Source organism: Megalops cyprinoides, chromosome 6, assembly GCF_013368585.1.
Source record: "Megalops cyprinoides isolate fMegCyp1 chromosome 6, fMegCyp1.pri, whole genome shotgun sequence".
NCBI classification, from domain to species: domain Eukaryota; kingdom Metazoa; phylum Chordata; class Actinopteri; order Elopiformes; family Megalopidae; genus Megalops; species Megalops cyprinoides.
Genome location: NC_050588.1, coordinates 18,767,941 through 18,795,811, shown reverse-complemented (window position 1 = coordinate 18,795,811; position 27,871 = coordinate 18,767,941). Strand labels below are relative to the sequence as shown.

Here is a 27,871-nt window from a genome sequence, read left to right as displayed (position 1 = left end):
CCAGTTATTATAAACAGGGCGTAAATTGTGTTCTCAATCATAACAAAAAAAATCTATATGACGAAATGGTGTGGCAACGTCATTGTGCTGCGCCGGAATTGAGAAACTGGCAGGAAAATATTCAAGCTAGCCGCTTCTAGCTTCTTGTTTTGGAAGCATACGTTGAAAGGAGAAGAGCTTCTGCGTTTCGCTCAGTCGGCTAGCTTGCTAGCTATAAAGTTAGTTGCGTTGCAGCTGTTAAACTAAGGAGTTGGAGAACTCTAATAAGAAATCTGACGTTATGGACTCTGCCAATCAAGGTAGAATATTATTAGCTAGCTGTTTGGTGGCTAGCTAGTTAACGCTATAGTAATGTTGGTAAGCTAGAAGTGTAAAGAGTTACTTCTAAAGCAAACTGGATCTCGTAAAAATGTTGGAAGAGATGTTATGAGATATCTATACTACTTGTTGGTTTGCCAATTAGGTCTAGTCTAGATGGCTACACGAACAGAATGTTCGGCTGCTGCATTCGTGTTTTGATGAGGCCTGGGGTTTGCCAGATTTCAGCGAGTCTTGGTGATAGTAGTCGTGTCAGATTTTAAGGATCTTCAGTTTTTTGCTGATGTGACCGTTTTATGCCAACGTTCATCGTTACGCAAGGGGAGAAGCCTGTTTAGAGAATAAAATAGGTAGATAACTAAGTTTGTAGATATCTCGCAGTTTTTAACCTCACAGTTGTAAACTAGGACAGGACTGATCATCCTATTAGCTGTGAAAAGGTCAGCTGGCCGCTCGCTACTTGGCACTCGCCTTCTTGCTTGCTATGTAGTTTGCTATCAACCTAGGTACAGTGGTAATAAGACATTATTTTTCCAGTATACATAGGTAGCTAGCTCACTGACACACGGCAGATATTAGGTGCTTAGTTAGTTATCGACCTAGCCAGCAAGCTGTCATTTTATTTGTTAGTACTTACGTTACCGGTTAGCTGTTTAACTTAAGTCGGGTTCACGGTGTCATTGTCATTAGCTAGATAGCTAAGCAGCTAAGTTGCTATGCCATATATCTGTTTCTCCAACACTTTTTAGCAACTTACCACAACTTGTCGGCGACATTTAGGTTGTATAGCTCACTAACAAAACGCATGTAAAGCAATTCGTTTTGTGTCTTGCCCGTGTACGCGTCGTTGCAAAACTTTGGGACGGAGATAATAGATTCATGTATTGCTAGTTGCAACAGCCGGATTGTATCTCGATATGAGAACAAGCCAAGGTCGCGTTGTTGTCTCTTTATTAACAGGCGTCTCACCAAAAAGTAGTTTTTCGCTCAATATGTGATTGCATCCAGCCTGCTTCCTCTGGCTGCGGTTTAGTGCGCGTGACTGCGGTGGTTATCTAGCAGTTTACACTGGGGCCTCGAACGTGTTTTACGGTCAACGTGTGTTCTGCCTGCAACCTGTTGATATTTTCGCAGCGCTTTCGTTCGAGTCGGATGTCAGTCCCATTTTAAAATCACACTCTCCCCTAGCAAGTGTCATGCACGTAAGACACAAAGCCAGTCTCTTTTGCTTTTAAACGAGATCTCGGGTGCGTGACTTAGCCCTTAACGTGTTTGGAGACAGACGGTCCAGCCAACAGTTTTGGCACGCTTCATTTCCTGATCGTGTCAACTGTAGTTCTGTAGCCCCCGTCGGTATCGTTTCGGTTCCACATCCAGATGCCGTCTGTTTTTTGGCCTGAATTCAACCCTCACGTCCGCATGTATGAAGTGTAATTTGTTGCTTAATTGTTCAAAGCTCTATAACAGTCCATAGAAGTTACTGAAAGCATTAACGTCAGTGTAGTACTGGCTTATTTAAATTGTGCAAACTACTTCAGTTAGGTGTGAAATACCTTTCCATTTGTATTTTATCAGCACAGGCATACCAAATATTTTTTTTCCCACAAAGGACTTGGAGTCTAGAACTGTAAAGGGGTATTAAACCTAGATGTTTATTCAGTTATGAAATCAGTAAAGAACTAATTCATTTAGTCCTGTTAGGACTCAAACTAGTACACATAATCTGTTCCCAGGCCCAGGCTGAGAAATGCTGACCCAAACTGGAGATAGAAAGCTGCATTGCTCAGGAGCTGTGGATTTTAGAATAGCTTGTCACTTAGCAACTGTTTTACACCTGCTTCCTGTCCACACACTGAAAATCTGTTGAGGTTCATTTCATGTGAATATTAGTAGTAGTGGGTTGCACCAAAACCAGCCTGTTTCTGTTCTCCTTGAACTCATTCCGTTAGGGCCAGCCACTAATATATCTTGATTGTAGAGTTTCACAGAACTGAGGCTGAACTGGCCACAGAATGCAGCCACTGTCTTCACAGTACCATGTATCTCTCCATGTGACACAGTACATCAACCATCCCCCTCTTTCTCTCTCTCTGCGTCTGTGTGTCCCTGTGGTGGTGTTTGTGTAGACATTAACCTCAACTCTCCCAAAAAAGGCCTTGGAGTGGACTCTCTGGACGCAGATGTGCCGGTGGAAGAAGCTGCAGGGAACGCGGGGGCAACCCTGCCCCCGGGCCTGACAGAGGACGAGGCGGATGAGCTGAGGTTGGAGCTCACCAAGGTACCCCAATGTGTCTGTCACCCCTTCACTTGTGCCCTCACAATGGCATGTACTGGCGTAGGGAGTACAGCTTCTGCCAATCAGCTGTACTTGCCTGTGGTTTAGCAGGTCCCTGGAAAGGCCACTTCCTCTTACAGTCGCTATGCATGAGGTGCTGACCCGAGAGGTAACATGGCTGCTGTAAAAGAGCCAGAGACAGTTAGAGAAATGGTGTTCAACCCCGTCTCTCACCTGCGTCCTCAGGTGGAGGAGGAGATACAGACCCTGCGGCAGGTGCTCTCGGCCAAAGAGAGACACGCTGGCGAGCTGAAGAGGAGGCTGGGCCTCACTCCGCTGAATGAGCTCAAGCAGAACCTCAGCAAGGGCTGGCAGGACGTTCAGACCTCCACTGCGTGAGTACTTCCACTTAAATATGATCCGCCCCACACCCACCCCACATGCCATTGCTTGCTTTCAGCATACCCTAGGTGACGGCGCATTCTTCGCTTAGCAACCGGCCCTGTATTATAATCAGAATGTTGCACTGAATGGTTGGGGTTAAGATTTGGGGTCGCCAAACTGATGTTAAATCTGTTATAAAGGGCAGAAAGCGCACAGACCCCAGTGTACTGGCAGCGGTAGGAGACATTTAAGGCATGGATTGTCTGGTATACTTCAGGCCATCTGATTGGAATGCCAGCTTCCTTCTTTTATCTGAGAACAAAATCTGTTGTTTTTTGAAAGGTTAGGCTCTTAATTAAAAGTTGCACTTGAGAGTAAATGTATTTACCCATGTTACTTATTAAAGGCCAAGTCTCTGAGATACCAGACTTTGAGGATTAGTGTTGCCTTAGTCATTAGTCTGGTGGGTCAACCCATTTCAATTGCTTTAAGTGAGATATTGGGCAGCCTTTCAAAAAATCAGATAAATAAATGTTTTATCTTAATGAGTTGTGACTGGACTGGTCAAAAGGAGTTCCCGGCATGCCCTAATTTGGCCAGAATCTCTGAATTTTTTCACATTGGGAAGTAAGTATCATAGAGAGATGTCTGCTACTATCGAAATGTGAATGCTTTCATTTGAAATTGCTTTGAGAGAGTTGACTCTCAAACAAAGTATGGCTGCAGGACATTGCTGAACAGCAGAGTGGATGTCGGTGAGTCAGCGTAATTTACTGCCTTTTGGAGCTTCATAATAGATTCTGTAGTGCTGCTTATTAGTCACTGGGGCAGAAGCCATTCATGTCACACAAAAAAGAGTTAATCTCATTACAATGAAAGAAATGATTTCTGTTTCTAGCTATGTGAAAACCTCAGAGAAACTGGGCGAGTGGAATGAGAAAGTTACCCATTCTGACCTGTGAGTTTCATTGCTTGTGAACGTGATCCCGGCATTGCCCTGTTCGAGCTGCCCCTGCTTGCACCCCGCCACTGATCCCACATGAGTGGGAGAGGTTGGCTGTTGCTCTGAGATCTGCCTCACAGAGACAGCGGGATGATGACAATCAGGCCCACACTGCTGTCATACACATGCACTGAGCGCGGTTTGTTATGGCCACTTTGCATGAGTGGAGATGGGCTCTGTAAGTCAGGTCTCTCTGGAGCCATGCTGATTTCACTGTACTTTGTGATAGTGTTGATCCCTGACCTCTAACCTCTAATCGCTAACCCAGCTGCTTTTCCTTTGTGATGTCCAGTGATTTGGGCAGGCATCATAGGGAGTACTCATCTGTATGTGTCACTTGTATGTATGTATTGGGCGCATGTGGTTGGGGTGGCGTGGGCCTCCTCCCTGAATGGGACGAGGCAGTAGGTTAGGAACGCCGCTGTAGGATACGCTCGCTAAAGTTTATGTGGAGCTGTACCTTGTGATTGTTGTGGTTGAGATCTTACTCAGCAGTATCTGCCGTTGTCATGTGACAGCTGCAGTCTTTACCTCCCTCTTTGTGGAGCCTTCCTGTTTCTGTGCCAGAAATGTCAGTGGAAAAGTAAGACTTTTTTTTTTTTTTTAAATAAATGGCTCTCTATGCCCTGGAGGAATGTCACTGATGTGTCTCCAGTTGTCTGATGGCCCTTGCTGTCACAATCCTGTGGTTTAGACACCGCCTGTTCTGGAACTTAAAGGCAGTGCCTTTGCCTGCCTGTGATTGCCAAAAACATTGAGAAGTAACTAATAAAAACATTTGTAAATATTTACTGTAGAGACAGCTGATACTGTAATGAACTGTATCCGGTTTGATATTTCACATCAATGTGAGTATTTAATTATTAGTATTAATTACTAGACGTTTCAGTAATTAAAATCCATTCACTCTGAGTACAGTGCAGTAGGATTCTGCTAGTATTTCTCCAGTATGTATGAGGTGCTGGCTTAGCTGGTTAGGTATGCAGCCGTGAGATGTCTGGCATTTCCTTACAATATGCATGCCTTCCCTAAATTAACAACACCTCCACAGAAGCCAATGCAGACACCTGATTGGTCAGTACAGACAGCTGGTTTGTCAAGGAGATGTAGAGAGTTAATCACCGCAGACACTTTCCACTCTGTGTTCCTTCCTGTTCAGCTAAGGAACTCCAGAGCTCTGGTGCTAAAGGAGTTCAGGTGTTGCAATGTTCATTTCAATAGTGGGTGTAACATTTGTCAAGTCAAAGCTGATATAGACCAGGGATTTTGTTGAAGAGGCTCTTTGGCTTGCCTTCTGGTGTCAAGTGACTTGCTCTGAGGGTAGAATATACAGTAGACATGAAATGTGTCAGTCAACACACTGCTTTTGTTTTTAAACCCAAAGATATATATTTTTTTTAAAGAAAAAATTGAAGGGTTGGAGGTTAGAGGAATTGCTGTTTACTTAATCAGAACTGGTTACTGTTTCAGTGGAAATGCTGTAAAACTGTTATTCAGTAGTAAAGCTCTATTTGACAGTGTAAGCTTTATATGTCAAATATGGGAGTGGGGGAAGGGCTAAATCGAAAGCAAATCACGGCTTTAACTGTGCTGCTATTTTAAGATGGATTGCCGTTTTACTGTAAGGAGAGCTCTGGTTCTCTCCACAAAAGTGGAGTAATCTGTGAGAGTGTGGCCAGCCTCTCTCAGGGTGACCTAGAGAACACTTTCTCTGGGTTTAAATGTCCAGTGCGTTCTTGTAGGGCTTCCGATTCATTTCAAGTAAAGATGCACTAAGAGGTATAAGTGTTAAACAGGGATGGCAAAGTCTGGTTGGTTTTTTAAGACACCACCCCAAATGCCCTTGAAGATGTGTATTAACCTGTCATAGTGCTGCAACATTGTGTGAGCTATAAACAGAATCAGCCATTGTCTGCATCTGTGTTGCCACTGCACTAATGATTGCTGAGATTTTATTTACTCACTAATCAAACTATGTGCTGTTTGAGCTTGGAGAACTAACCTGACAGCAGCTGAAACAACCACTTTTTTTTCTTTTAATGTATACATGGGCAAGATGTGCATCTTTTTTTCTCCAAAACCACTACAACACTTCTTTCGTAATAATGTAATGTAATAGTTACCTTTTAGTATAAGAAGTCCACTGCAGTTTTGAAGAAGCAGACACAGATAGTTTTGTTTCATTGTTGTTGCAGTGATTCTCAAGTGTGCCCTCCCCAGATGGACACTACGAGTAACTAACCTGCTCTTTCTCTCCCCACCCAAGTCCCCACTGATTTTAACGTCCCACTGTGTGTTTGTAGATATCTTTCAGCTTCTGCAACTTTGGAGGACATAAGCCGTTCTGACGCGTGAGTTTGTTTTTAATTTGCTGATATTGTAGCAGTTTCAGCTTTAACGTAAATAAGTGCATTTTATGGGAGAGGGATTGGACTGTTGTAGTGGTTCCATCTTAAGTGTGAGTGGTTGTTTTTTTTTTTTTTTCCACTTGCGCTCAAGACATCAGGGCATGCAGCCACTCGGGCATTGGAGGAAGTCACGGTTTGGGCTCAATGCCCAAGACTCCTCTTCTCTTTGAGGCGTGGCTGCCAACAAACTAATCCAGAGTAAAGACCACTTACTTTACTAATCTAGCATGGGGCACAGTGCTAGAGTGTATATGGTGTTCAAAATGGCTGTTGGTGAACGCCTGGGATAATGGCTGACTTTTGTCTAATCAGTTGCTGTCATCGGTTAAAGATCTGGGATGAAGTCCAGAAACATCTACAACCTGCATAATTCTGAACACCTGTAGTTCAGGTTCATCTAACCTTTCTAGGGTTTAAGTTTGTATTCCTCACTCTTAAGGTGTTTATTTTCTTTGAGAAGATGAAGAGCGACAATATTTTATTATTAGAACAGAGCAGTCTTACAGTTTTGCAATCATTCACCTGTATTTATTATCAATCCATGTCTTCCATAGTCCTTAGTGTTGTCACTCAGATGACGAAAGTAAGTTACTGTAGTTGTTCTGGACACACAGGCTTGCTAATATCTCTTAGGGTGCTGCTATATTGTATTTTTTCTAATGTAAATATATCGTAATTACATATTTCAATAATCGCATATATTCGTCCCATAATGTAGAATCATTGCACACAGTCATGGGTACAGTAGAAAGCTTCATCAAAGCTAGTGAAGGCAGGTTAAAAAGCTAAACTGGAACCCTTACTTGCATAGCAATTTCCACCCTCGTATTACTGTCAGTTACATTTTCCCTGTGTTTAAAGAAACCTTGCCTGTGCAGACAGACCTTGCCTAAATCTTGTACTTTTCTGGTGAACAATGATATCTATGGTTACCGCTATTAAATGATTGAGTTAAACAGGTGATAGAAATAATTCTAACTGCTCCCTGATAAAACCATACTGCTATCATCACAAAGCAAAATTAGGTGTTTACTTTGATATTTTTCAAAAAAAATGTTGGACACTTCTTTTAACCAATCAAAAAGGAGAAAAGGGGTCCTTGAAAGCGGCTGGGTTGGGTTCACGTGGAGGCGCAGTATGGAGCTGAAGGAAGTTGCAGGGGGGATGTGGAGGTTAAAAAAGCTTAGGCTTGCCCAGTTTAAGTGACTTATCTATGGTTAATGCTAGTAATGCCAGATCAGGGTGCATTAAACACTTAGTGAAGAGAGACGGAACATCAGGTGAGAACACAAGCAGCTGCTGGCTCCCAGTTGGTTGGAATTCATGCCAATCCACAGTTCTCTTTGATGTATCTGGGGCTCTGGTTTATGTGATGGGGGAAGACTTGTCTGACGGCTGCAGCAACATGCTGATGCCTGGAATTATTTTCACTGAATTTTGTAGCCAGATGGCTACATGAGCACTTCCACTGTCCAATTAGCAGATATGAGCAGATCTCCTTATAACTGGCATCCTTGTGGTTGAGGAAATTGGGTTTCATGTGGAACAGAAAATTGTGAAGAAAATACTGGAAAAGTATGAATTCTTTGAGAATTGTTCTTTAGAAGCCTTACAGGGCAGCTTCACAGAGGACCTAATATTAAGTGTGTATTGTGTAATTCAAGATCCATACTTGGTTTATAATCCAGTTAACACACCTTGAGCTGTGTGCTGAGCCCCCTGGTTTAGAGTGGATTAAATGAGGCTCTAAAGTTTGAAGCCAGGTGTTGCATAAAGTAAAAAGTGGGAACTGTCTTTATTGTTGCAGCACCTGATATGATCTCAATTCAGTGTAACAAACTGAAATATTCTAACTTAAATATTCAGTGTAAAGGGATGTCACAGTAAGGAGACAGGAAGCAGAGAACTGTTACTGGATTGATTCAAGTCAATGCGCATCAGTGTTTCGACAGGATTTGAAGGTGTGCCCTGATGAGCAGACATGCGCCCTGTCCTTCTCCCCCCTTTGTCTCTCTCTCTTCTCCCTCTCCCTCTCTCTCTCTCTGACCCCTTTCTCTCTCTCTACAGGTATAAGAAGACTCAGGAAACACTGTCTCAGGCTGGGCAGATGACCTCTGCAGCTCTGTCCACTGTGGGCACGGCCATCAGCAGGAAACTGGGAGACATGAGGTAGTGCCCCCCCCTCCCTCCCCTCCCCTCCCCTCCCCTCCCCTCCCCATAAAAAGCCTGCCCTCTCTACCACCTCACACCCAGAGCACCTGAGCCCCGCTCCTCTGAGGTGGGAAGGGTTTAGTCAGTTTAGTCACTCCTCACTTACAGCAGCTTCCTGAGGAGCTCGTGCTGCTTGCTACTTGCAACTGTTCGACTCAGTTTATCCATTTCTGCCTCCGAGATGCTGAGTACATAGATACCTGGGCAAAGGGCATCCCCCTGAGGACTGCAGTAGGGGCACCGTCTCGCTCCTTTATTCCTGGTATTAGTATGTCAGCCTTACTCGCCACTGTAACCCATTTGTTGCCTGGCACACATGCTGATTCATGATAGGAGGCCATATTTGTCACCCCAGGTGTTGGCAGTAACGTAGTCACGCGGAGGCTAGAGCTGTGTTTGACACCCCTGGCATTGGCAGTAACGCAGCTGGTGCCGTGCTCTGAAGCCGCTGGCACCTGCAGTCCCCTTGCTTTTAGGCCATCGCACGGTTTACTGTTCTCCGGAGGCCATGTCTGCTCATCTTGATTTCTCTTCCTCCCATTGCTGCCGACTGATTTCCCCAGAGCTCTGCCTTTGTTGAATTCTTTTGGGTGAGACACAGGTCTAGTGTGACTAGTTTAAATCAGAATGAGTGGGTGACCTCTCTTTTTTTCCCCTGTAAATTGAAGACCAAGCGCTGTGTATTTCAGTTATGTAAACTGTGCTGTTCTGTAGCTTTAGTTTTTTTCATTTTAGCTGTGCAGTCATGTTTTTTGTTACATTCTGTGTGTTAAGCATGATCAAATTTGAGAATAGATCCATGTGACTAAAACACTATCTCCACATTAGCTGTTTACTTTAGCCTTTTACAATAAAGCTGACACTCTCAAATGGAACTAGAGAGGTTTTCAGTGTCACTTTTTTTATTTTGACGCTGTCAGTAACTTGTTTGCTTGTTTTTGCCGTGAGCCATTTGCTGTAGTCTTTAATTTCTCGGATGTTTCTGTGCCTTAAAGCTCTGTCCCCAATAATGCTCATCTTAATGCTCACCTCTCTCTCCCTGATGCTTTCCGAGTAGTGGCTACTCAATTCGGCATTCAATAAGCATGCCTGCTATGAGGTAAAGTACATCGTAGACCAGCTGTTCATTTCTTATTAAACTTGATTGGAATGCTATCCTTTTGTTACCTGAGGTGTTTGATGTTTGAACAGCATGGGAAGTGTTTTTGTGGCTCCCGTTGTTTATTCATGAGGACTTCTCAGCCTTGATAATATGAACCCCTTTCCTTACATTGCCAGATATGCATTGCACTGTATGTAATTTTATCTTTGATAATAAACTATTGATATTGTAGGAACTCCCCATCATTCAGGTCCTTTGAAGACAAGATGGAAAACATCAAGGTGAGACCATGTATTCCAGGGAAAGCCTTTATTTACTCACCATTGCTCTCTTTGTCAGTGTCTCTTAGAGTTCTCTTAGGTAGAGTTCCCCAAGATTTTGAGTATACACTCGGACCTTGGAGTCAATAAATTCAGGACCTAAAGATTTAGGAGATTTATGTTTGTAAACTTGAACAGTTGCCACCTCACTTGTTCTCCCACTCTCTTGCTCTTCCTCTCTCTCTCTGAAGGGATCTTTTTTCAGAGGTTATGTTTTTGTTGCATTTTCAACATGAGCTGTATCTCCTCTGTCTGTCTTCTGTGATGTGATGTTGTGATGTCCCACTAAGATAGGGTTTAAACACAGACTTTCTCCCATCTGTCTCCCTGCTCCTCCCTCTCCCTTTCTTGTGAATGGGCATACAGCATAAGGTGGTGGGAGCTCGAGGGAGCAGCGATGGACTCCAATCCCCAACCGGAACAAACTCTCAAGACCACGCCCCTTTCTGAAGCGTCCCCCCACCAATGGACTAAGTTCTCACTCACCTGAACCCTGACCTCTGACCCTCATCTCCCTCACTATAGCATGTGCATATCTCATCTCAACTGCATTTATGCAGCTGCAAAGAAAAAGCTGGGTTGCAACATGTTAGAAAATTGCAAACTGTAAACATGGTAAACCGTTTTCTATGATCAACTATTTTTCACTGCTTTGCACACATTTTTACATGAATGTTATCTATCTTGCTCTGTATTGTAAATATCTACATATAGACTGAACTGCCTACTGACATTAATCAGCAGCAGATTAAGAACCTAAAAAACAAACAACAACAGGACATGAGAACTTAATTGGTTTCGTATCTGAAGCAATCACGTGCCGAGGTTTAGTTGCGATCATGTGCATTTACACTGAGTACGAGGTCGAGCTGTGGGCCGAGTGAATGTAGAATCCTGTTTCAAAATGTAGGCGTAAGTTTTGAGGCTTGTCCTGTTGGAATTTGATAACCCACTCTAAAGTGTATCTTTAGAGAAGTATTGTTTTGTTCTGTGAATCACTAGCTATCCATTGACGGGAGCTGAGTTGTTGCAGTTCAAGGTCAAGTCTTAGGATGGTCAGTGATGGGATTAAATCCATCTCCTGAAAATTGCTGTGAAAAAATATGGGTGACCTTTTTTCCAGGATGTTCCTCGTTACACTTCTGTACTCTCTTGCTTGGAGAATATCAAATCTCAAAGATTTATTTTTTCTATTTTGTTTGAGAATTGAGGGACAGAGGAGCTCTGTGTGTGTGGGTGGGCATGCGTGAGAGTGTGGATTAGTGACTGTATTTGTGTGTGTGTGTGTGTGTGTGAGAGAGAGAGAGAGAAAGAGTGTGTGAGTCTGAGTGTTAGGCAGGCTCTTGCTTTATGCTACCCACAGACTTAGGTGTCAAAACAGCTGCAACTGTCATTTAGAAGTAACGTCACCTAGCCATTGCGCAGCAGATGCCATCCGTTGAAGGTATTCCTAGATGTATTTTGCCAGTCTGAAGCACCGGGAATAAATACCGAACAAACGTCTATAATGTTTGTTAAATGTTTAAAAAAGGCTTGGAATTGTTTTGTTTTTTTTTTATTAAAAATTATACAAACGTTAGCCAATTATATTAACGGCCAAATTAATATTTGTTATTTTGGTTTAGAATGCCAGTGGTTCATGTTGGTGATTGTAGGTTGTCTTAACTGGTGTCAGTCATTTAAAATTGTGGTTTATGGTCAAGTGTGATGCAGTTGATTTGATGTAGGATGTTTGCTACCTAGCCCGTTGGGGACAGTTCTCAGATTGCAATCAGTGAAAATCTGCTGCCACTGTTTCTTGGATAGCTCATGGCGTATCAAATCATGATCTTCGTATCCGGTCATGATGGGGAAACGATGAATCGCTGTTACGTTAACGTAAGGTCAGAGGTATTAGATCACCTTGCTAATTAATTTGAAAGCTTGCTACAGTTGTTGATTAGTTTGTTTATGTCCATTGTTGGGATATAAATAAAGCATTCCTTTGAATCGGTTTTGTGTTCTTTTTCAAATTAGTGCTGTCAGTTTGTAAGAATGACAGAAGGGGGAATGAACCGCGTATAATGTAATGATCAAAAATGCTGCTATAGATTTACACCTACACCTGATTTTCATTGGGTAGTTTAGGCAAGTGCATGGATGCTATGGCAGAAAAGAATAGCATTTATTTCTGCCGATGACAGATGCATCCTCGAGAAGGAGGGCACAATGTATGACGGACACACAAGCTTACTTATAATATTATTTAAGTTATATTAAAAAAGTTATATTAAAAACGTTTTATTCCATATTTGAAAATTTTGTGTTAGTACATTCTCCACATATAGGAGAAAAATGTCAGACAAAGCGTTGACTTCCATTTCATTCATTCATTTGTCACTGCACCTTTAAACGCTTTTATGAATCAAATTGTTGTGGATAGGGGTGATTCTTTCAAGCGTGGGAGCACTGTACCTGAACACTTATGAGCACCCACCTCCTGGACGGTAGGTGGCGACACATGAACGACATTTTCTCGTGGGGATCCACTGCTCCGCCAGAAGACACTATTTGTAGTTTGTTATTCTTCTGTCATGTTTAATCGGGCAGAATATGTCTTACGCAACTATATATGCATTTATGGTACATAGATAGATGAGACTGCTCTCATGGTTTGGGTGGTATCACTATCAATCAAAACAATCCCTTTTCCCTGACCGGGAATCGAACCCGGGCCGCGGCGGTGAGAGCGCCGAATCCTAACCACTAGACCACCAGGGAAGTGATTGATAAGTGGATTGTAGTTTGTATAAACTCATCCACATCTGATTAAAAAAAAAATAGTGTATTTGACAGGATTTCTGTTTTCAAGTGACCTTATTTAAATGTTCCGACAGAGCATGCACCATTTTAGCACACACCTAGAGAGTTGTTTTTAAACGCCACAAAAAGGTTTCACACACCAAAACATTTGCTTTGCTTGCAAGTTGTGGGATTCTGACAATGGCTTCATTTTAACCAAGATAGATTACATCAACCGCCGAGCAGGAATGACACAGTCTAGCTACGTGTTAAATAAGAATCATTCTTCTCGTAGTAAATGATGTAGTAAAATAGTACAATCATAAGACACTAATCAAAGACTATTCAAGCCTTCATCGTGTTATTTTTCCCATGTTTTAATATACATCTGACAATGCATTCGATGTACTGTGTTGTACTGTAATACTCTGTAAAGCACAATTGAGAAGAGGGCGTTCCAAATTAATTAATCTGCATACAGTAAATAGCTCCACGAACAAAGGGTTTAATAATGGTGATTACATTGTCGCATTCCTGGGGATTTTTGTCTGTCAAACTAAAACGGTTGACCTTTTACTGCAAGTGATCGCTTATGTCCAATGGCTATATTGTGCTTCCATAATGTTTTTGTGTTCGATTGATTGTTTCTTTAAGTTTATTCCTTGACTGTTTTTTTTTCTGGCTGACAAGGCAGCAGTGTATTATCGCCTGACGCACAACGAACCTGTTGTTTTGTTCAGGGACAATCTGCTTGGAGACAGAGCAGGGAATGCGTCCATGTCCCGCCCACTCGTGTGCCGACGTCATCGCAATGTATAAAGGATGCTTCAACGCTTTGTACAGTGAAAGATTGTTTCGGCTGCGTGCATAGAAGGACGTGGAGGGTTTTACCCAAAATCTTTACCACAAATGGGCCCCGTCGCCTAGCGCTTATTTCCCCGAGCTGAGCCTTGCCGTCTGAAATCTTGAGTTGCGTTTAGTGCTACTTCACCATCAGCACACGTAAAAAGGTGAGTTTATTGGAGGCGGGCGTCAAGGACAGAAATGAATCGCGTGCAAGCAAGCTAGGGAGATAATACAAAGATGGATGTCGTGTTTGTTAAAATGGAGGAGAGGGGAGCTGGGCTCCAGACGACACAGTGAAAAACTGTTTTTGCCCCCCAACAATAAGCGAGATGTCTAGTTAGCCGTTAGCTGTTTTTGTACTGTGGAGAGCTACCTAAATGCCCAACTGTCTAGCTAGTGCAAATTTGTAGCGCGCCGAGTGAATGCGGGGAGCATGGTGACAAGGAGTTGCTTACCATTTGCCCATATGTTTGGCTAGCCATGTTACCTTCGTGCCGTTTTATTGAGAGAGTTCATATTTTACAGTGTTTTTGTGGGGCTGTGCGAAAAAACATTCAATTTTTGTCATCTGATAGTTATGTGACAGTTGATGTAAGACACCAGACATTCTATCCTGTAGCTTTCAAACGAGCGAGTTCGCCATTGGATGTTTCCCATCGAGATTGTCCTAGTTCAGAGCCTAATTACATGTTTTTCTCACGTACACATCACTTACCGTTGGCATGTCTTGCACTAGAATACTCCAAATTTGACAAAACACTGCATTTTCTGAACGAAAACAATTGATCAACCTAAAAACAACTTCAAATGGTCGAAAACCTGTAATTTTAATGAAATCAGAGTTGTAATTATTTGATGCCATTTTTATATAACAGTATCTAATCGTGTAGTATAATTCCGTCGTTGTATTGTCTAGTAGGATACTGTCCGCTACTCTAGATGTACTGAACACATCTTTGTATTTAGGTATATAAGCTATACTCTAACACTATCTTCGCTGTAAGGCGTCACATTTACCCGTATAAATAGCTGAAGAGCACCCACAGGGCAATCGCTTTCCTGGTGGAACCTGATTTTGTTGAAGCAATGGCACTGTTGGCCATCAAGACAGGAGCGGATTCACACGTGTCGTGTGTCAAAGTCTTAATTTAACAAAAAAGTGTCATTTCGAAAATTTCCTAAAAACATTACCATTTTGCTACAGGTAGCCATATAGATCCGTCCTCCGTGCTGGCCATTGATGGGCAATTCAGATGTTGGCGAAAGAGTGTAGCTGTTGCCATTGTTTTGCTAGCTGCAAAACTGATCCGAGAATGATTATTGTCTTATTCCTTTTCCCACTAGATTGATACTATAGCATGAATATCATCATTTATCAGAGAAGTATACCAAGGCATATTTCTTCGTCCGCCATCAGTACATGGTTGTGAGTTAGAGGTAAGATGTTGGAAATGAAATGAGCAAAGTGCTAACGATGGCTACAACTCATTGCCTGTCCTCCGGATCGCTTGTCACGCGCTCGCATGCAGCTGCACGTGAGGGTCTGCGCCACTCTCGGTATGCACGCCAGGTCTGCTTTGCACTCAAATCTCTGCAGTTATTCGTTTTACAGGTTGCTATTTTCAATTTAATTATTTTTTTTGCCGTCCTGTCTGTATATAACCTCAAAGGTGAGGCAATATATTCTTGAGACTTGGTCTGCTTATGTGGCACAGACAGGTATTAGGAACCTGGCTTTAAATCCCCGAGTCCATCTGGAATCACCTTCTGGCTTCTGGAACCTTGTAGAAGTTATAATTGGACAACTAAGCCTCTTCGATAGAATCGCAGATGAAGAAGCATTTTGGGATGTCTGCTTTTTGGTGGTGTGTTTTTAACAGGGTCATTTCTGCTTTGGTGAGGTTGGGTGTCAATCACTTTTTTCCCTTTATTTATTTATTTTTAATCGGCTCATTTACTTTGCGCTGTTTAGTGGCCTGGCAGTGTGTCAGAGGACATTGCAGGGCTTCAGAGTTTAAAGCCCTTTGAACTCCAGAGTGTGGAGATTAAACCTGTAGTGGGCGCTAGTGGGTTCCTTCCTGGCAGTGTGCTCCCGAGGAGCGAAACCAAACCCAGAGTCCAGCTGTCTGGGTGCCCAGGCCCACTAACCCTGTTGGAATGTGCCCCCTTCCCCCACCACACTACCCCTACATGGGCACCCTTAAGGGGACACTGTAAAGTGGACTTAAAGTTGTTTAACCCCCCCCCCCCCCCCCCCCCCCCGATCACAGGTATATTCAATCCAGTCGCTCCAAAATTGCACTTTTACTTTCACCTTTTGAGTAATGAAACATGGAGTAAAAAAATTTTCAAACATTTTAATGACCACCAATGTTGCATGGCTTGATTTGTTGTGCTGGTGCATACGTTCAAGCCAATGGCAAATATGCTGTGCCCGTGGCTGTTCCAGAAGTCCCATCTGGGAAGGACATTGATGCAGCAGTTTTCTTTGAAATGGCATATATTAACACATACAGCTCTCTAACCCCCTCTACTTGCACCTCATTTGGACCCCATTCTTTTTGCATGTCTAGTGCTTATGTGTGTCATCATTTTGAGGCTGTAATACATGAAGGTTGTCACTGCCAGATAATAGTAACTAAAATTTGTTTGCATATTACAAGATCGCATATTACAATGTCATATGAAATTACCTTTATTTCTAAACTTAATGCAGTTTAAGGTATCCTATCTTTAACATAAATCGATGACCATCAGTTTCTGTTCTAATGGAGCTAGATACGGAGGGGGATTTGGGATTAAAATAAAATCCAAAAATTTATATTCTGGGCAACATTTGCATTTTCAATTATAATTTGGGGCATAGCCAAAAACAATTAATCCTGGCAGGCCTCCTTTACAAAATAAATGCGGACATGGGTCTTTGCAGCAAATGTCTGGCAGTGCCCTCACACTTCTCTGTTGGCCAGAATAAAGGGGACATACTGATTAATTAGGCATTTTATCAGCACTGTGTTTGTTCAAGGAGAGTTTTCTATGGCAGAGTATCACGGGCAGTTTCTGAAGAATCCTGTGGCAGGCGTATGAGGTCCATGATTCCCGGTTTCTCCAGTGACGAGCTCTCTCTTCCCCCCTGCAGGGATTTCCATCTGCACACGGTTGACTAAAGGTCTGAAGAATGGCGGCAATTCCATCCAGCGGCTCTCTCGTTGCTACCCATGACTACTATCGAAGTAAGAGGCTCTTGCCAGTGATTTAGCTCAGTGAAATGTCACGTTATGCCGCTGCCCATCACCCCTTTCTGTGTTAGCCAACGCTCTCTCACACGACGATTCGCAGATGTCGACTCTGCGTGATTTATCTGTGTGGTTGCATGATACTTGTGGATTTGCATAGTGTCTCGTGTGTATGTGCATTACATTTTACACATGGGCTGGGTGTGGGTGTGTTGTGCCCGTTTCCCTGTGCTCTGGTGGGTGAAACGAAGGGAGCTTGTAGGCGACCTTGTGTTCATGCCTCTAACTATGTGACCTCATTCCAGGGCGCATCGGGTCTACTTCCAGTAACAGCTCGTGCAGCAGTTCGGAGTACATGGGAGAAGTCATTCCACATCATCCCGGTAAGACATCTCTAGAGGACTCTTTGAAGCTGAGTTTGATGATAATAGGTCTTCAAGATGAGTGGTATAAAATGTGGTACGTCTGCTTTGTGTTTGCCCTGAGGCCCAAACCCACTACACTTCTGATTCTTTTAAATTAAAATGTAAAAAAATTTTAAAACCCTTATGGCAAAAAAGCGAGCATTTTCCCTTTGGACACTAGCTTGAGCAAAGGTGCCACATGTGGTGTTAATGGGAAACGGGGCCGTTGCCTGTTCCAGGAAGCTGTCAGTATGTTGAGTCAGTCTGCTGTCAGGGGTGTGGGTGTCACTCTACCCGGCTGCATCAGGCATCTCTTGAGATGTTGAGTCAGACTGCTATTAAAGGGTGTCACGTTTCCTGTGGGTGGGTTGCGTTCCGCCCGAAGGGGAAACCGGCGTGCCCATCACTGATCTGTGCCCTGACATGTGTGGTTTCCGTTCACCAGCTCCCCATGTCACAGATTGTGCTTGCTTGAGCAGCATCGAACAGTTTGCATCAAGAAGTGTTCTGATCTATCTCTCTCTCTTTCTCCTCCCCAAAGCTCTGCCCAGACAGGACTCTGGACACTGGTGGTCCAGTTTCTTCTTTGCTAAACAGAACCAGCCAGGTTTTACTGTGGGAACTGACTTTCAGCAGAAGTAAGTCTAGACGAGAAGCCATATAATGAAGAAACGCACTGATCATAAGCCCTCTGCTCATTCACCTGCCTGCATTTCCCATTCAACATTAAGATCTGATAGAGCACATGCAAGTGCATATGAACATAGCCAGTATTTTGCTTGTAATATTAATTTCCTCAAGTGGTGCAGTGGAAAAGCAGAACTCAGGGTTTGAGCCTGCTACTTCCTGGTCACAAGACCTAGCTTTAGCCTTTACTGGCAAATTTGCCCCTGATTCTTATAGAGCGTCAGGATGCAGGGCAGGTTTTCACCTAAAACTCGACGTGTGTCAGATCCTCTTAACCTCCTCCTCTCGTTTGTCTCAGGGCAGGGACCTGTGTGGCCAGAGAGATGCTGAAGAGACAGGTCAGCGAGAGCAGCGACTCGGGGAAGCCGGAGGGGGGGAGCGCCCCTCCCTCTTGAACCCAGGTCCAGGGAGATGGCGCTAGGAGATGGGGGGAACCCCATTTTTTACCTTTTTTTAGTAGAAATAGGCTGCTCTTGTCCTGTTTGTAACCTTTTTTTTTTTTTTAAACCAATGACCAAAAAAGGATGAAAAGAAACCCTTTCCTTCCAATGTGTGTAACACTATAGTGGATAAGCCTTTGTTCTTGTTTCCACTTTGTGACCCCTGCTTTTTGAATTGAAGTTGAATAAAGTAGCCTCTTGCAGCCTACCTTTGTCTGAAATGTTGGTCTTTATTTAGCATGTTTGCTTATTTGAACAACTTGCTGTTGACACTGTCCATTTATACAGCTTTATTTCCTGATGCTGCTCCAATTGAACACCTTGCTGAACTGTACAGCGGCAATGCCCCACCTGAGGCTCACACCTTCTGTAGGCAGGGCGTTTCAAGGTGAAGCGCAGTGCCCTATTGTGGTGCTGCCGGTCTTCGTGCCTAATTTTAGTCCTTTGGTCCTTGGGGTGTGGTTGCTGCGCTGCTGAGGCTTGATTGGGATATTTTAGGAATGGAGGAGAGGCCCTTGTTCTGGGAAATCCTCTCAAATGGGTCAGGTCAGGACGGGGTGTCTATTCTGGTAGGGATAAACCATGCCTTCCAGCTGATATGACCTTTCTCTGAGTGCTTGATGTGACCTTTCCCTTCCCTTCATTGGTCTCAATGGCGAGGTGTTTGTTGTCTTCTCGCTAGCCGCACTTCCCTGACACCAATTTTTTAATGTCATTTTGCTCCCCAGTTTCAACCATTGACACAAGTACTTTACAGAAAGACTCAACGGCTATGCTTCACCTGACTTGTCAAGATATTTTAAGATGAACTGTCAGTACTAATAAATGTATAATATAAATTGTCGTTCTTGGGTGCAGATTTTACTGCACCAAATGGAATTAGAGGGCTAATGACATTGTCCAGTGGTCCAAAAAGAAGTTGTGTGGGTCTGCCAGGAACATGAGACCACAGGACCATTATGATTAAAAGCACAAAAGGAAGCGCAGCATTTTAAAGTTCGGTGCAGTTGACAGCACAACTGTGCTCGCACTGCACGAATGGGTTTCCCTCTAGCTGTGGAGAGACGGTGGAATCCAGCTGCAACCGGTCTGAATTGAGGGGAGGGGAGGGAAGGGGGGGAAGGGATGATATAATCGCTCTCTTTTCATGTGTTATAAATAGAAATGGCTGGCTAGAGTCTCACAGGGAGTAAAAGACCGACTTTTACCTTCAGTGTAATTCAGTTTCTCTGCCTCACCTGGTGGGTTTACACCCTGTTCCCTGTACCCTTCTGTCTGCTAATGATTGATTGCCCAACATCTTCCTCTGCCTCTTTTAGTGGGCAACTTGATGTGTAACACTGATTATTGCACAATTTAACGATGAAGCCACCGGTACAATATGTACCTGATGACTAGAACATCCATATCCTCCAGACTCCTGATTAATATGACTCACATTTTTATGCATCATCTGTTTATACAGCTGGGCAGCTCCTGACGCAGTGTAGGGACGTGTAGGCTGAGTGTTTGACAACCTCACCACTGTCGCATGCAGCTTAGACTGCTGATGTTCCAGTTTGTGTCTGTGTCACACTGTCCACCTGCTAAATGCGCTGAGTCTAAGGAATTAACCACAATAGGCTTAGCGCTCTGTCCCTGGAGGCGCCCACAAAGTGCGCTGCACAGCTGATAATAGCTGTTAGATAACACTACGCTTATTCTCACTGTTGGGCGACCGTCAGCCAAACCAGGCAAGCCCAGCTGCGGACTTGGCAATTTTGGAACGTCATGAAATTTCAGTTCCCCACACTTTTTGTCTCAGTCCAAGTTCTGAACTTGATCAAACTGTTTTGCAACAGTACAGTGCGTTGCTCAGATTTGGAACATTCTGTTCACTAGTCATATTCATATTTAGAAATCTGCCACCTCTGCCGTCTAAATCCATCTGTTGCTATGAACCCCTGACATAGACTTTCATGAATCCGTTCATCTACCAGTGTTTTTTTCCCTCATAAAAAATTCATGCCTACAGACATTCTTCTATACATTTCTGTCGGTCTGCACCAAAACTTCATTCACAGGTTGGAACAATAAGCAAGGTCAGGAATCTAAAAGTGAGGGATGTGTCCAGGTGAGCTTATAGGATGTGACCCAGTTTACATTACATTTGTCTAGCAGCTTACATTGTTTACAAATTTTACATGCTATCCATTTAGAGAGCTGGATATTTACTGAGGCAATTTGGGTTAAGTACAATGGGCAAAGGTACACCAGCAGTGCCACACGTGGGAATTGAACTCCCAACCTTTAGGTTGTGAGCCTTGCTCCATAACACTGCTGCCCTACATACATTTCGCATACAGCCAGGGTGGCAGAAATGGGAGGGATGGCACAGTCTCCTTGCTGACTCAGCATTTCTGCTCCATGAGCCCATCCTCAGTCCTGGTAGGCAGAGAAATGCCCTGCAGCATCTTTGATTGGACATTTGATGAGATGGCGGCTCTGCAGGTGCTCTGATTGGATGTCAGTTGGTTGGCAGCTCTAAGGAGATCCACCGAAAGGATTTGGAGGTCAGCTTGCAATTGGTATCCAGTATGGGAAGCCCTTGGCCTAAATTCTGAGAGGTGGAAAGAGGGACGACCAGAAATAGGTATCTTATGAGGTGGGTGGGCCTGGAGTCATCTTCCATTTGAGCTTACAAGTCTGGAGAGAACAAGTCCTTTTCCAATTGTGTGTTTGCATGCACGCATATGTGTGTTACTCTACTCATTAGTTTGATTCACAGAGATGTAACCATTTTTCACAGCGTGCTCCATCCTAATCGAGTACAGCACACAGAAATATTTCATGGCAAGAATGGGCAGATATCTCCAGGTGATATCTTTGTATCCTGTAGAGATCCTCACGGCTTCCATCGCCTGGCTCCGTCAGTGGGTCTGGATGAGGAGAGAGGCATGCCCAGCTCCACACTGATATACCAGCTTTCTCTCATAGGCACAGGCACACCTGGAGAGAGGGGAGAGTCTTTACTGAAGACCTGAAGATGTGTGCACATAAACACACACAAGAGACTCGTGGCTCAGAGATTGACACAAGTCAACATGTTGTAGTTCCCTCCACCTTATCAATTAAGACACGGAGAGGTGAAGCGTGTCAGAGGTCGTCATTACCTTTCTGCATGGATGAAGATGAAGCCACCCAAATGGTCACTTGTGTTTGTTTGGGCCAGGCTGTGCAACTTGACAGACCACAGGCAAGCTTCTGCTGATCTGAGAGAGGGTGGGGGGGGGGGGGGGGGGGGGGCAGTGTTCAACACAGTAGAAATGAGGCCATCTCACAAATCAGGTTTCATCCTTAATACTACATTTTCTGTCTCTATTTTCCTGTTTTGGGGTGTGCCTTATACGCTCAAATACCAAGAGCAATACCAAACCAATAAAGATACAGTAGATGCCTTCGGAAAGACAGCCCTTGTGCTGCACTATGTGCAGATTGGACTTTAAGTGACATTCTGCATGGTGGTGTGCAGCAAACACACCCAGTAACTAAGACATGTATGATTCTTTCATGCCTTTCTGGGAAGTGTGTGAATCTATTATTTATCAGGCTGCAGAACAGCCTCGTCTCTGTGTACATTTAGCACATCATGCTGTTTGTGCTAGAGGGAGCAGCAAATGGAAGCGAGGTTTAGAGGTGCGTGCAGTGGAAATGGGCTCACTCCTGTAGAAGTGGTTTCGTGCCAGCAGGCAGGCAGGGGAGTTGACACTGGTCATGTTCTGGAATCCAGGCCAATCACAGGAGAGGAGTATCCATCTGGTCCAAGGGGAAGGACCACAGCGTTTTCCAACACTCCAACTGTGGGGGGGCAGGCAGGGTTATCTTTCCATTTGTCAACAGTCAAAGCAGAAATGCACTCTATAAATAACGCACAGTATGTAGCTTAGCATTTGCGCTCATGTTGTTTGCTAAGTACAGCACTCTTTTGATTTGTTGCCATAATCCTACACTTATTCCCTATTTACATTTAGTATTTTGTGAGCTGTCGTCTCAGATTGTATCCCTTTCTATCATGGATGAACCATCCATGAGCAAACAGCAATTTGCCATGTCCCCTGTTAAAATCTCCCATCCAGTCTACAAAACTTGACCTGGTACAGCCATCCATCTGACACTTCCTGCACTAGTGCTTTTTAATCTGGCACAGTGTTTGCTTAAATGCTACAGAGGAAAGAAAATAACAAAGACTTCACTGGAGAAAAAATAAAGCATTCCAACATTTCTTCAGAAAAATACAATCCTGTAATTCTCAGTTGCATAACAGGAATTTGTGCACCTGCAGTGTTGGCAGCTCTGCTGTGGGGGCATGCAGCTCGCAGTGGAGTGTCATGGAGACAGACCTATAGGGAGCGGCGTCATGGCGTATGGGAACACAGCTATCCCCTCACTGAATGAGGGAACAGCTCCAGTCTGAGGAGATGCCTTTCCCTGGCTCCACGGCCATGCTGGATGAGCTCTCCTGCAGTATCAGTAATTCTGACATTCCAGCAGCAAAATGGCAAGGGCCTAACTGACACCCACTGAATGACATGTTAAAAGCCTGCAAATTCAGGCAGACTGCCTATCAAATAATGTCCACCCCTGTTTACGTAATGAAACCCTGTTCTGTCCTGATTCTCTCTAAGCTGTTGCATTTTCATTCCCCTTCTTAATCCCTGAAGATGTTGTTTGTAATGCAACTCCTTGTGGGCCTGTTTAAACAAGCATAATTGTGTCACAGACTGTGAATAAGATGGATGATGCCTCTCATTTAAAAGAAACGGGGTAAAAATATAAGAAAACATAATCATTAAAGAAAATTAAAAAAAAAAACAAAATCACCCTGAACACAACCACAGAATAACCAAATGCCAAAAAGTATGATTCAAGCTCTGCAGCCACATATCTACTTATAATTATTAGACAGGTGTGGCTTGTTAACCAATTGCTGGCCATTACAGACAATTACAGTCTCAGAGGATTACAATAACCAGGTTGAAATGAATCTGATGGAGTACAGATCAGCTATGTTATGAGATGGAAAAAACAGTTGCGAATCATCTAACATTGACACAATAACCATTTAACAATTCACCATACAATTAATAAGTTACTGAAAAAATCAGTGTTAGTGTGGGGACAGGTGAAGGCTCCTCCTTCACACAGGCTTAGGAGAGTTTGGGGGCAGAGCATGTTGCAGAGGTGTGTCCTGAGACAGTTAAAACATATTCCACTACCTCTGGCTCTGGACTTCATCACCCATCAACACAATCTCCCATCCCACATTTCCTTTAATCGCTACCTTCTCTCTGAGCAGAAGGCTGGGGGAAGTCAAAGATAGGGGATCCTGGAACACTTTGTACTGAAGTATTTAAATACATGTGTCTTGGGCTCTTTTCCCATTGAAAATTGAAACAGCTTGTGCTTCAGTTTAAACAGGATGTGGGGACAGGTGCTCAAATGATACCTGTTGCAATGTGATGATTGCTCTGGCACTGATGACCACTGCAGTGAGTGACAGTAAGTGTCCATTGCCTAAGATGTCTGTATACTGTGACAGGCCACCAAAAAATATGATATGGTTTTATTGTTCCTCAACAATAGAAAGAATTTGTGTTGTCATGTCACAAATAGATTGTAGTAATATTGGAAACTCCCAGCAAGAGTACCAGCCAGCCCTGAGGATGTTTGCCTGGAAAGAGCAGTACAGCTAACATTTGACCCTGCACATACTTAAATTTTACAGAAGGCATCTGGTTTGTACAAATTCCAGACTGAAAACTAAAATACTGACATGGCAGAGAAAGAGTGTCATGTGAAACTACATTCAGTGTAATGTAGGTAGTCGTAACCATTTTGTCTACAGAGTACGTAAGCTTCCTCAGCAACAGCTCCCCTCACAATATTTAACCTAATGCAATATCACATAAAGCTGCACTGTCCACTAACCCTTGTTCACAGCACTGTAGAAAGCAGAGAAAGTATCATAAATGTCAACAAGCTGCACCTGTTCAAAGTTACTGGAATTGATTACAGACATGAACGTGCATATATCATCTGTTGTATCACTGGAGTTTTATTTATTTATTTATTTTTTTAATTTATTTTTTACAAGGAGTGCAGCTTGGACTCATCATATATTTGGCAGACACTTCCATCCAAGGTGAACTTTTTTAGCTGTATCGCTGGATATTATCAGCTGAACACCTGGAGAATCAAACCTGTGGCTTTCTGGTCACAAAGCTATACTGACTATACCAACATGCTACCCTTCTCAACTCTCCACCTTTAAAACAGAAGTAATTATCTTCATTTCAATTTCAACCCAAAGATGTCATGTTTTCATGGCAAAATTACATACATACCAATCAGAGAACAAAGTTAATATATTAAAATGCCCTTGTGAACTAATATTACACAACGCCTTACCTTTTAATTTTATGGCCTGTCTTTTAGTCCCTCTCTGGGTGACATTTTCCTTCAACAGGAGCGTTTATGTGATTTATTTCAGCAGGTCTGTGCCATTTGGATCTCTCTACTCAACCAATATGCTAACAAGTAAACAAAAACACATAGGCAGACTGTGGAAAGGCTGTGACCACTCCCACCATGGGTCTCAGACAACAGGCCAGCAAATCAGCTATCTCTGTAGAGGAAGAGGAGAAGCCCATCTGAATTGGCAGAGGAAGTGGTAGGACCTGCCCTTCCCCTTGAAATTTGTTTCTGTGTGTGTGGGAGACACATTAGAGTAGGGAACTGGAGCCTCAGGGTTTGGGGTTTCTCTTCTCAGCTGCACCCATCTGTGCCTCCCAGCTGACACGCTGATGCGAGATGCCACCTCTGTCACTGAATATTCTCACGTAGAAGAGCAGTGCTCTGCAACCCTGCTCACAAACTGTCTCAACACAGACTGATCAAACTGTGTTGTCATTGCTAAGCTATTAGAAGTGCTTATTCAAATATCAAGTGCTCTTATCCATTTTAGTCCTCAAAGCCCAATTCCTACAGTATGGCTTATAACTGTGCTTATTTGATGAGCAGAATATCTTGTTTAGGGTTCTCACTGCAAACCCAGACCTGGTACAGTCTGCAACAATTTCAGATTTCTGCCTTAGTGCAGAAGCACATGAAGACCTGGCTCACAGATTCAAACCAGAACCTATAGGGACAGAGTCAAGTGCCTTAATCACTTCCTTGCACTGAACATTGGTACACACCCAATGCTATGTCTTCATGCAGGTTCATTGACAAGATAAGTAAAAGAAACACTTTTTTTCTGCATGCTTGAGGACATGGTAGTGCTTCACGCTGTGTGTTTGGGAGAGGTTGGTTATGCAGTGTAGACTTGCAAAACACACCCTCACAAAGCAAGCGCTGCATGAAACATCTCTTATTTTCCTGTCTTTTACTCCTTCTCCCTCCTGGGCTGCCATGGAGAATTGTTTTTCATGGTCAAACCAGCTCTGGAACAAATTCTCACAGCACCATTCATAGAATTAAAAGACTAAATGATGTCATTGAAACAACGTAATGTCACTACATAATGTAATGTGGATAGCAGCTGGTTGTCTGGGTCTGAACAAGCTACTTCGATGTTAGTTACATTATTACACTATTGTCACTTCATCTAGATAACAATAATATTCACAGCTGCAAAAATTTCACAAAGTTAGGTACCCTATATTATGATATATTGATACAAAATAAATGTAGGTAAGTACTGGCTGCAATATCAACAGAAGAACAGCTTTCTCCCATTCACTTTCTGCAGCTGTTCATTCCATTGGCCCGTCAGATATCCGTGTCTGAGAGCACACAGCTAAATCTGGCAGTCTGGAGTGAGATATGACTGCTTGACATGATATCGCTGCTTTGACACATAGCTGCAGGCCTCCGTGACCCAAATCTGCTCTCAGACAAAATAATCCAGCAAGTTCTGCTGGGAACTCTCTGTACCATCTGCCTTTGTTTACCAATCAACTGCAGGTTAACTTTTAGGTTATCCTGCACAAAGGTGAGAGGGTGGAGAAAAGACTGATACTTTCCTAGAAGCCACTGCTCTCTCTAAAATCAGTAGTGTACTTGCCCAAACAGTACCAGTGTGAGAGAGCATGATACAGTATATCTGGCCTGAAATCACACAACAGATGTTTCTGACACGGCCCTGGTAAGTCTGACTCCCTGATTCACTGATTCCTTGGCTAACAGTGGCTAACAGAGGTTTCAGTGACTGAGTGATTGACTGACTGACTGACTGAATGAGTATCTTACCAACAATGAGAAACAATCACTGTTCTTTTCACATCAGCATGTTCTTTATTTACAGTTATGTCACCTCCCCACCCAGCTGGAACCTAGGCAGTCTCTTCTGCCAAAAATATAGAAGCATGATGAATCTGTCATTTTTTTGTTGAGGCTGCCTACTCTGAGGGTTGCCAGTTCAAAGCCACCTTGTGGTTAGCACCATATAAATGCTAGACTCCCCAAACCTAATGCTATATACCTGTCTGAGCAGCATCAGAAGCCACAGCATCAGATGTGAGCAAGATAAAAATTAATCACATGAGGCTTCTGAGTGGCTCAGCCAGTGAAAGCACTGGCTGTCATAAGCATGAGGTTGAACTGTACGGTCCGGGTTCATAGCCGTGTTCAACCACAAGGAGTCCGTAGTGGTTGAACAAATTGACTTTATTCTGCTGAGGGATACTGGGGAGGGTAGGTTGTCCTGGGGTGTGCTACCTTGCATGTCAGTGACCCCTGCTGGCCAATCCAGTGCCTACAGTTCTTCCTGTGTACAGTTGTGTATGAAGAGTACTTCTCCAACTCAGGTCTGCACAATCTTGGCATGGGAGCTGCAGTGTGTAAAAGAAGAGGCAGCAGCATCAATTGTTTAGAAGGAGTGGTTGTGTTTGTCTGGAGTCTCCCACATTGACTAAAGGGGTTGCAGCAATAGGCACAGCACATCTGAGGGCATTCCCATGGGGGAGAAAAAGGAGAAATGCATTGGGCATTCCAAATTTTTTTTTAAAAATCAGCTTGTAATGTGTGATTCATATTTAAACTGACTTGTTGATTACACAGTCAAATGTCAAGGTCAAGGTACGTATCTAATAAAGGTAAGATATCTCACATCTGCTGTTTTTAGCTCACAGGCAAGTCCTGTGGCATGTCCATCATTTAAAACAACAAGGTGACTCTCCCTTTTGCAGCAGGAACCGGACCAAAGTCATAAATCAGTGGACACAAATCATGCAGAACAGCAGCTAAATGCACTGTGAAGTCCTGCATCGGGAGAGAGATATCCTAAAGGTCAGGGCTAATGATCCCTACAAAGCTCTGACTTTTTATCATGAAGCTTCATCAGTGCATAAATCATCTAGCCCAAATCAAAGTGTTCCCCTCCCTACTGTACAGTTCTCTGATTAGCTACCTAAAGGC

General features: G+C 43.4%; 2 protein-coding genes, 1 long non-coding RNA gene and 1 other non-coding gene across 14 annotated transcripts; 2 read left to right on the top strand and 2 right to left on the bottom strand.

Moving 5' to 3' along the window:
• The first annotated feature begins 17 nt into the window (after positions 1–17).
• Positions 18–12,014, top strand: LOC118779001 (tumor protein D54-like). 10 transcript variants are annotated; one of them, XM_036530813.1, is made up of 10 exons: positions 18–299; positions 2,472–2,596; positions 2,840–2,988; positions 3,876–3,935; positions 6,284–6,331; positions 8,456–8,557; positions 9,163–9,189; positions 9,657–9,698; positions 9,934–9,982; positions 10,388–12,014. In XM_036530813.1, the coding sequence occupies exons 1-10, from the start codon at positions 281–283 to the stop codon at positions 10,469–10,471; spliced, it is 705 nt and encodes a 234-aa protein (XP_036386706.1). In that variant the 5' UTR covers positions 18–280; the 3' UTR covers positions 10,472–12,014. The 10 variants fall into 10 exon arrangements, with proteins under 10 accessions (XP_036386706.1, XP_036386704.1, XP_036386705.1 ...); XM_036530811.1 differs by having other exon boundaries at positions 2,445–2,596; XM_036530812.1 differs by lacking the exon at positions 9,163–9,189 and having other exon boundaries at positions 19–299; positions 2,445–2,596.
• Positions 12,015–12,709: 695 nt separating this feature from the next.
• On the bottom strand, positions 12,710–12,781 carry trnae-cuc. The gene has a single exon. It is a non-coding gene; the product is annotated as a tRNA-Glu (tRNA).
• An 852-nt stretch (positions 12,782–13,633) lies between these two features.
• On the top strand, positions 13,634–18,623 carry LOC118779954 (pancreatic progenitor cell differentiation and proliferation factor B-like). Of its 2 annotated transcripts, XM_036532308.1 has the most exons (6): positions 13,634–13,812; positions 14,993–15,085; positions 16,788–16,881; positions 17,190–17,267; positions 17,830–17,926; positions 18,274–18,623. In XM_036532308.1, exons 3-6 carry the CDS (start codon positions 16,827–16,829, stop codon positions 18,368–18,370), a joined length of 327 nt encoding a protein of 108 aa, XP_036388201.1. In that variant the 5' UTR covers positions 13,634–13,812; positions 14,993–15,085; positions 16,788–16,826; the 3' UTR covers positions 18,371–18,623. The 2 variants fall into 2 exon arrangements, with proteins under 2 accessions (XP_036388201.1, XP_036388202.1); XM_036532309.1 differs by lacking the exon at positions 14,993–15,085 and having other exon boundaries at positions 13,635–13,812.
• A 1,993-nt stretch (positions 18,624–20,616) lies between these two features.
• LOC118779876 lies at positions 20,617–25,003 on the bottom strand. The gene is made up of 4 exons (XR_005005041.1): positions 24,863–25,003; positions 22,116–22,252; positions 21,568–21,666; positions 20,617–21,403 (listed from the first exon to the last, which is right to left on the bottom strand). It is a non-coding gene; the product is annotated as an uncharacterized LOC118779876 (long non-coding RNA).
• Positions 25,004–27,871: the final 2,868 nt, after the last annotated feature.

Coding starts and splice junctions, on each gene's coding strand:
- LOC118779001 (XM_036530811.1), top strand. Junction 8,558..9,162: donor AGGAAACTGGGAGACATGAG/GTAGTGCCCCCC, acceptor TGATTTCCCCAG/AGCTCTGCCTTTGTTGAATT. Junction 9,699..9,933: donor ATAAGCATGCCTGCTATGAG/GTAAAGTACATC, acceptor TTGATATTGTAG/GAACTCCCCATCATTCAGGT.
- LOC118779954 (XM_036532308.1), top strand. CDS start 16,827: ATGGCGGCAATTCCATCCAGCGGCTCTCTCGTTGCTACCCATGACTAC. Junction 17,268..17,829: donor AGTCATTCCACATCATCCCG/GTAAGACATCTC, acceptor TCCTCCCCAAAG/CTCTGCCCAGACAGGACTCT. Junction 17,927..18,273: donor GGAACTGACTTTCAGCAGAA/GTAAGTCTAGAC, acceptor CGTTTGTCTCAG/GGCAGGGACCTGTGTGGCCA.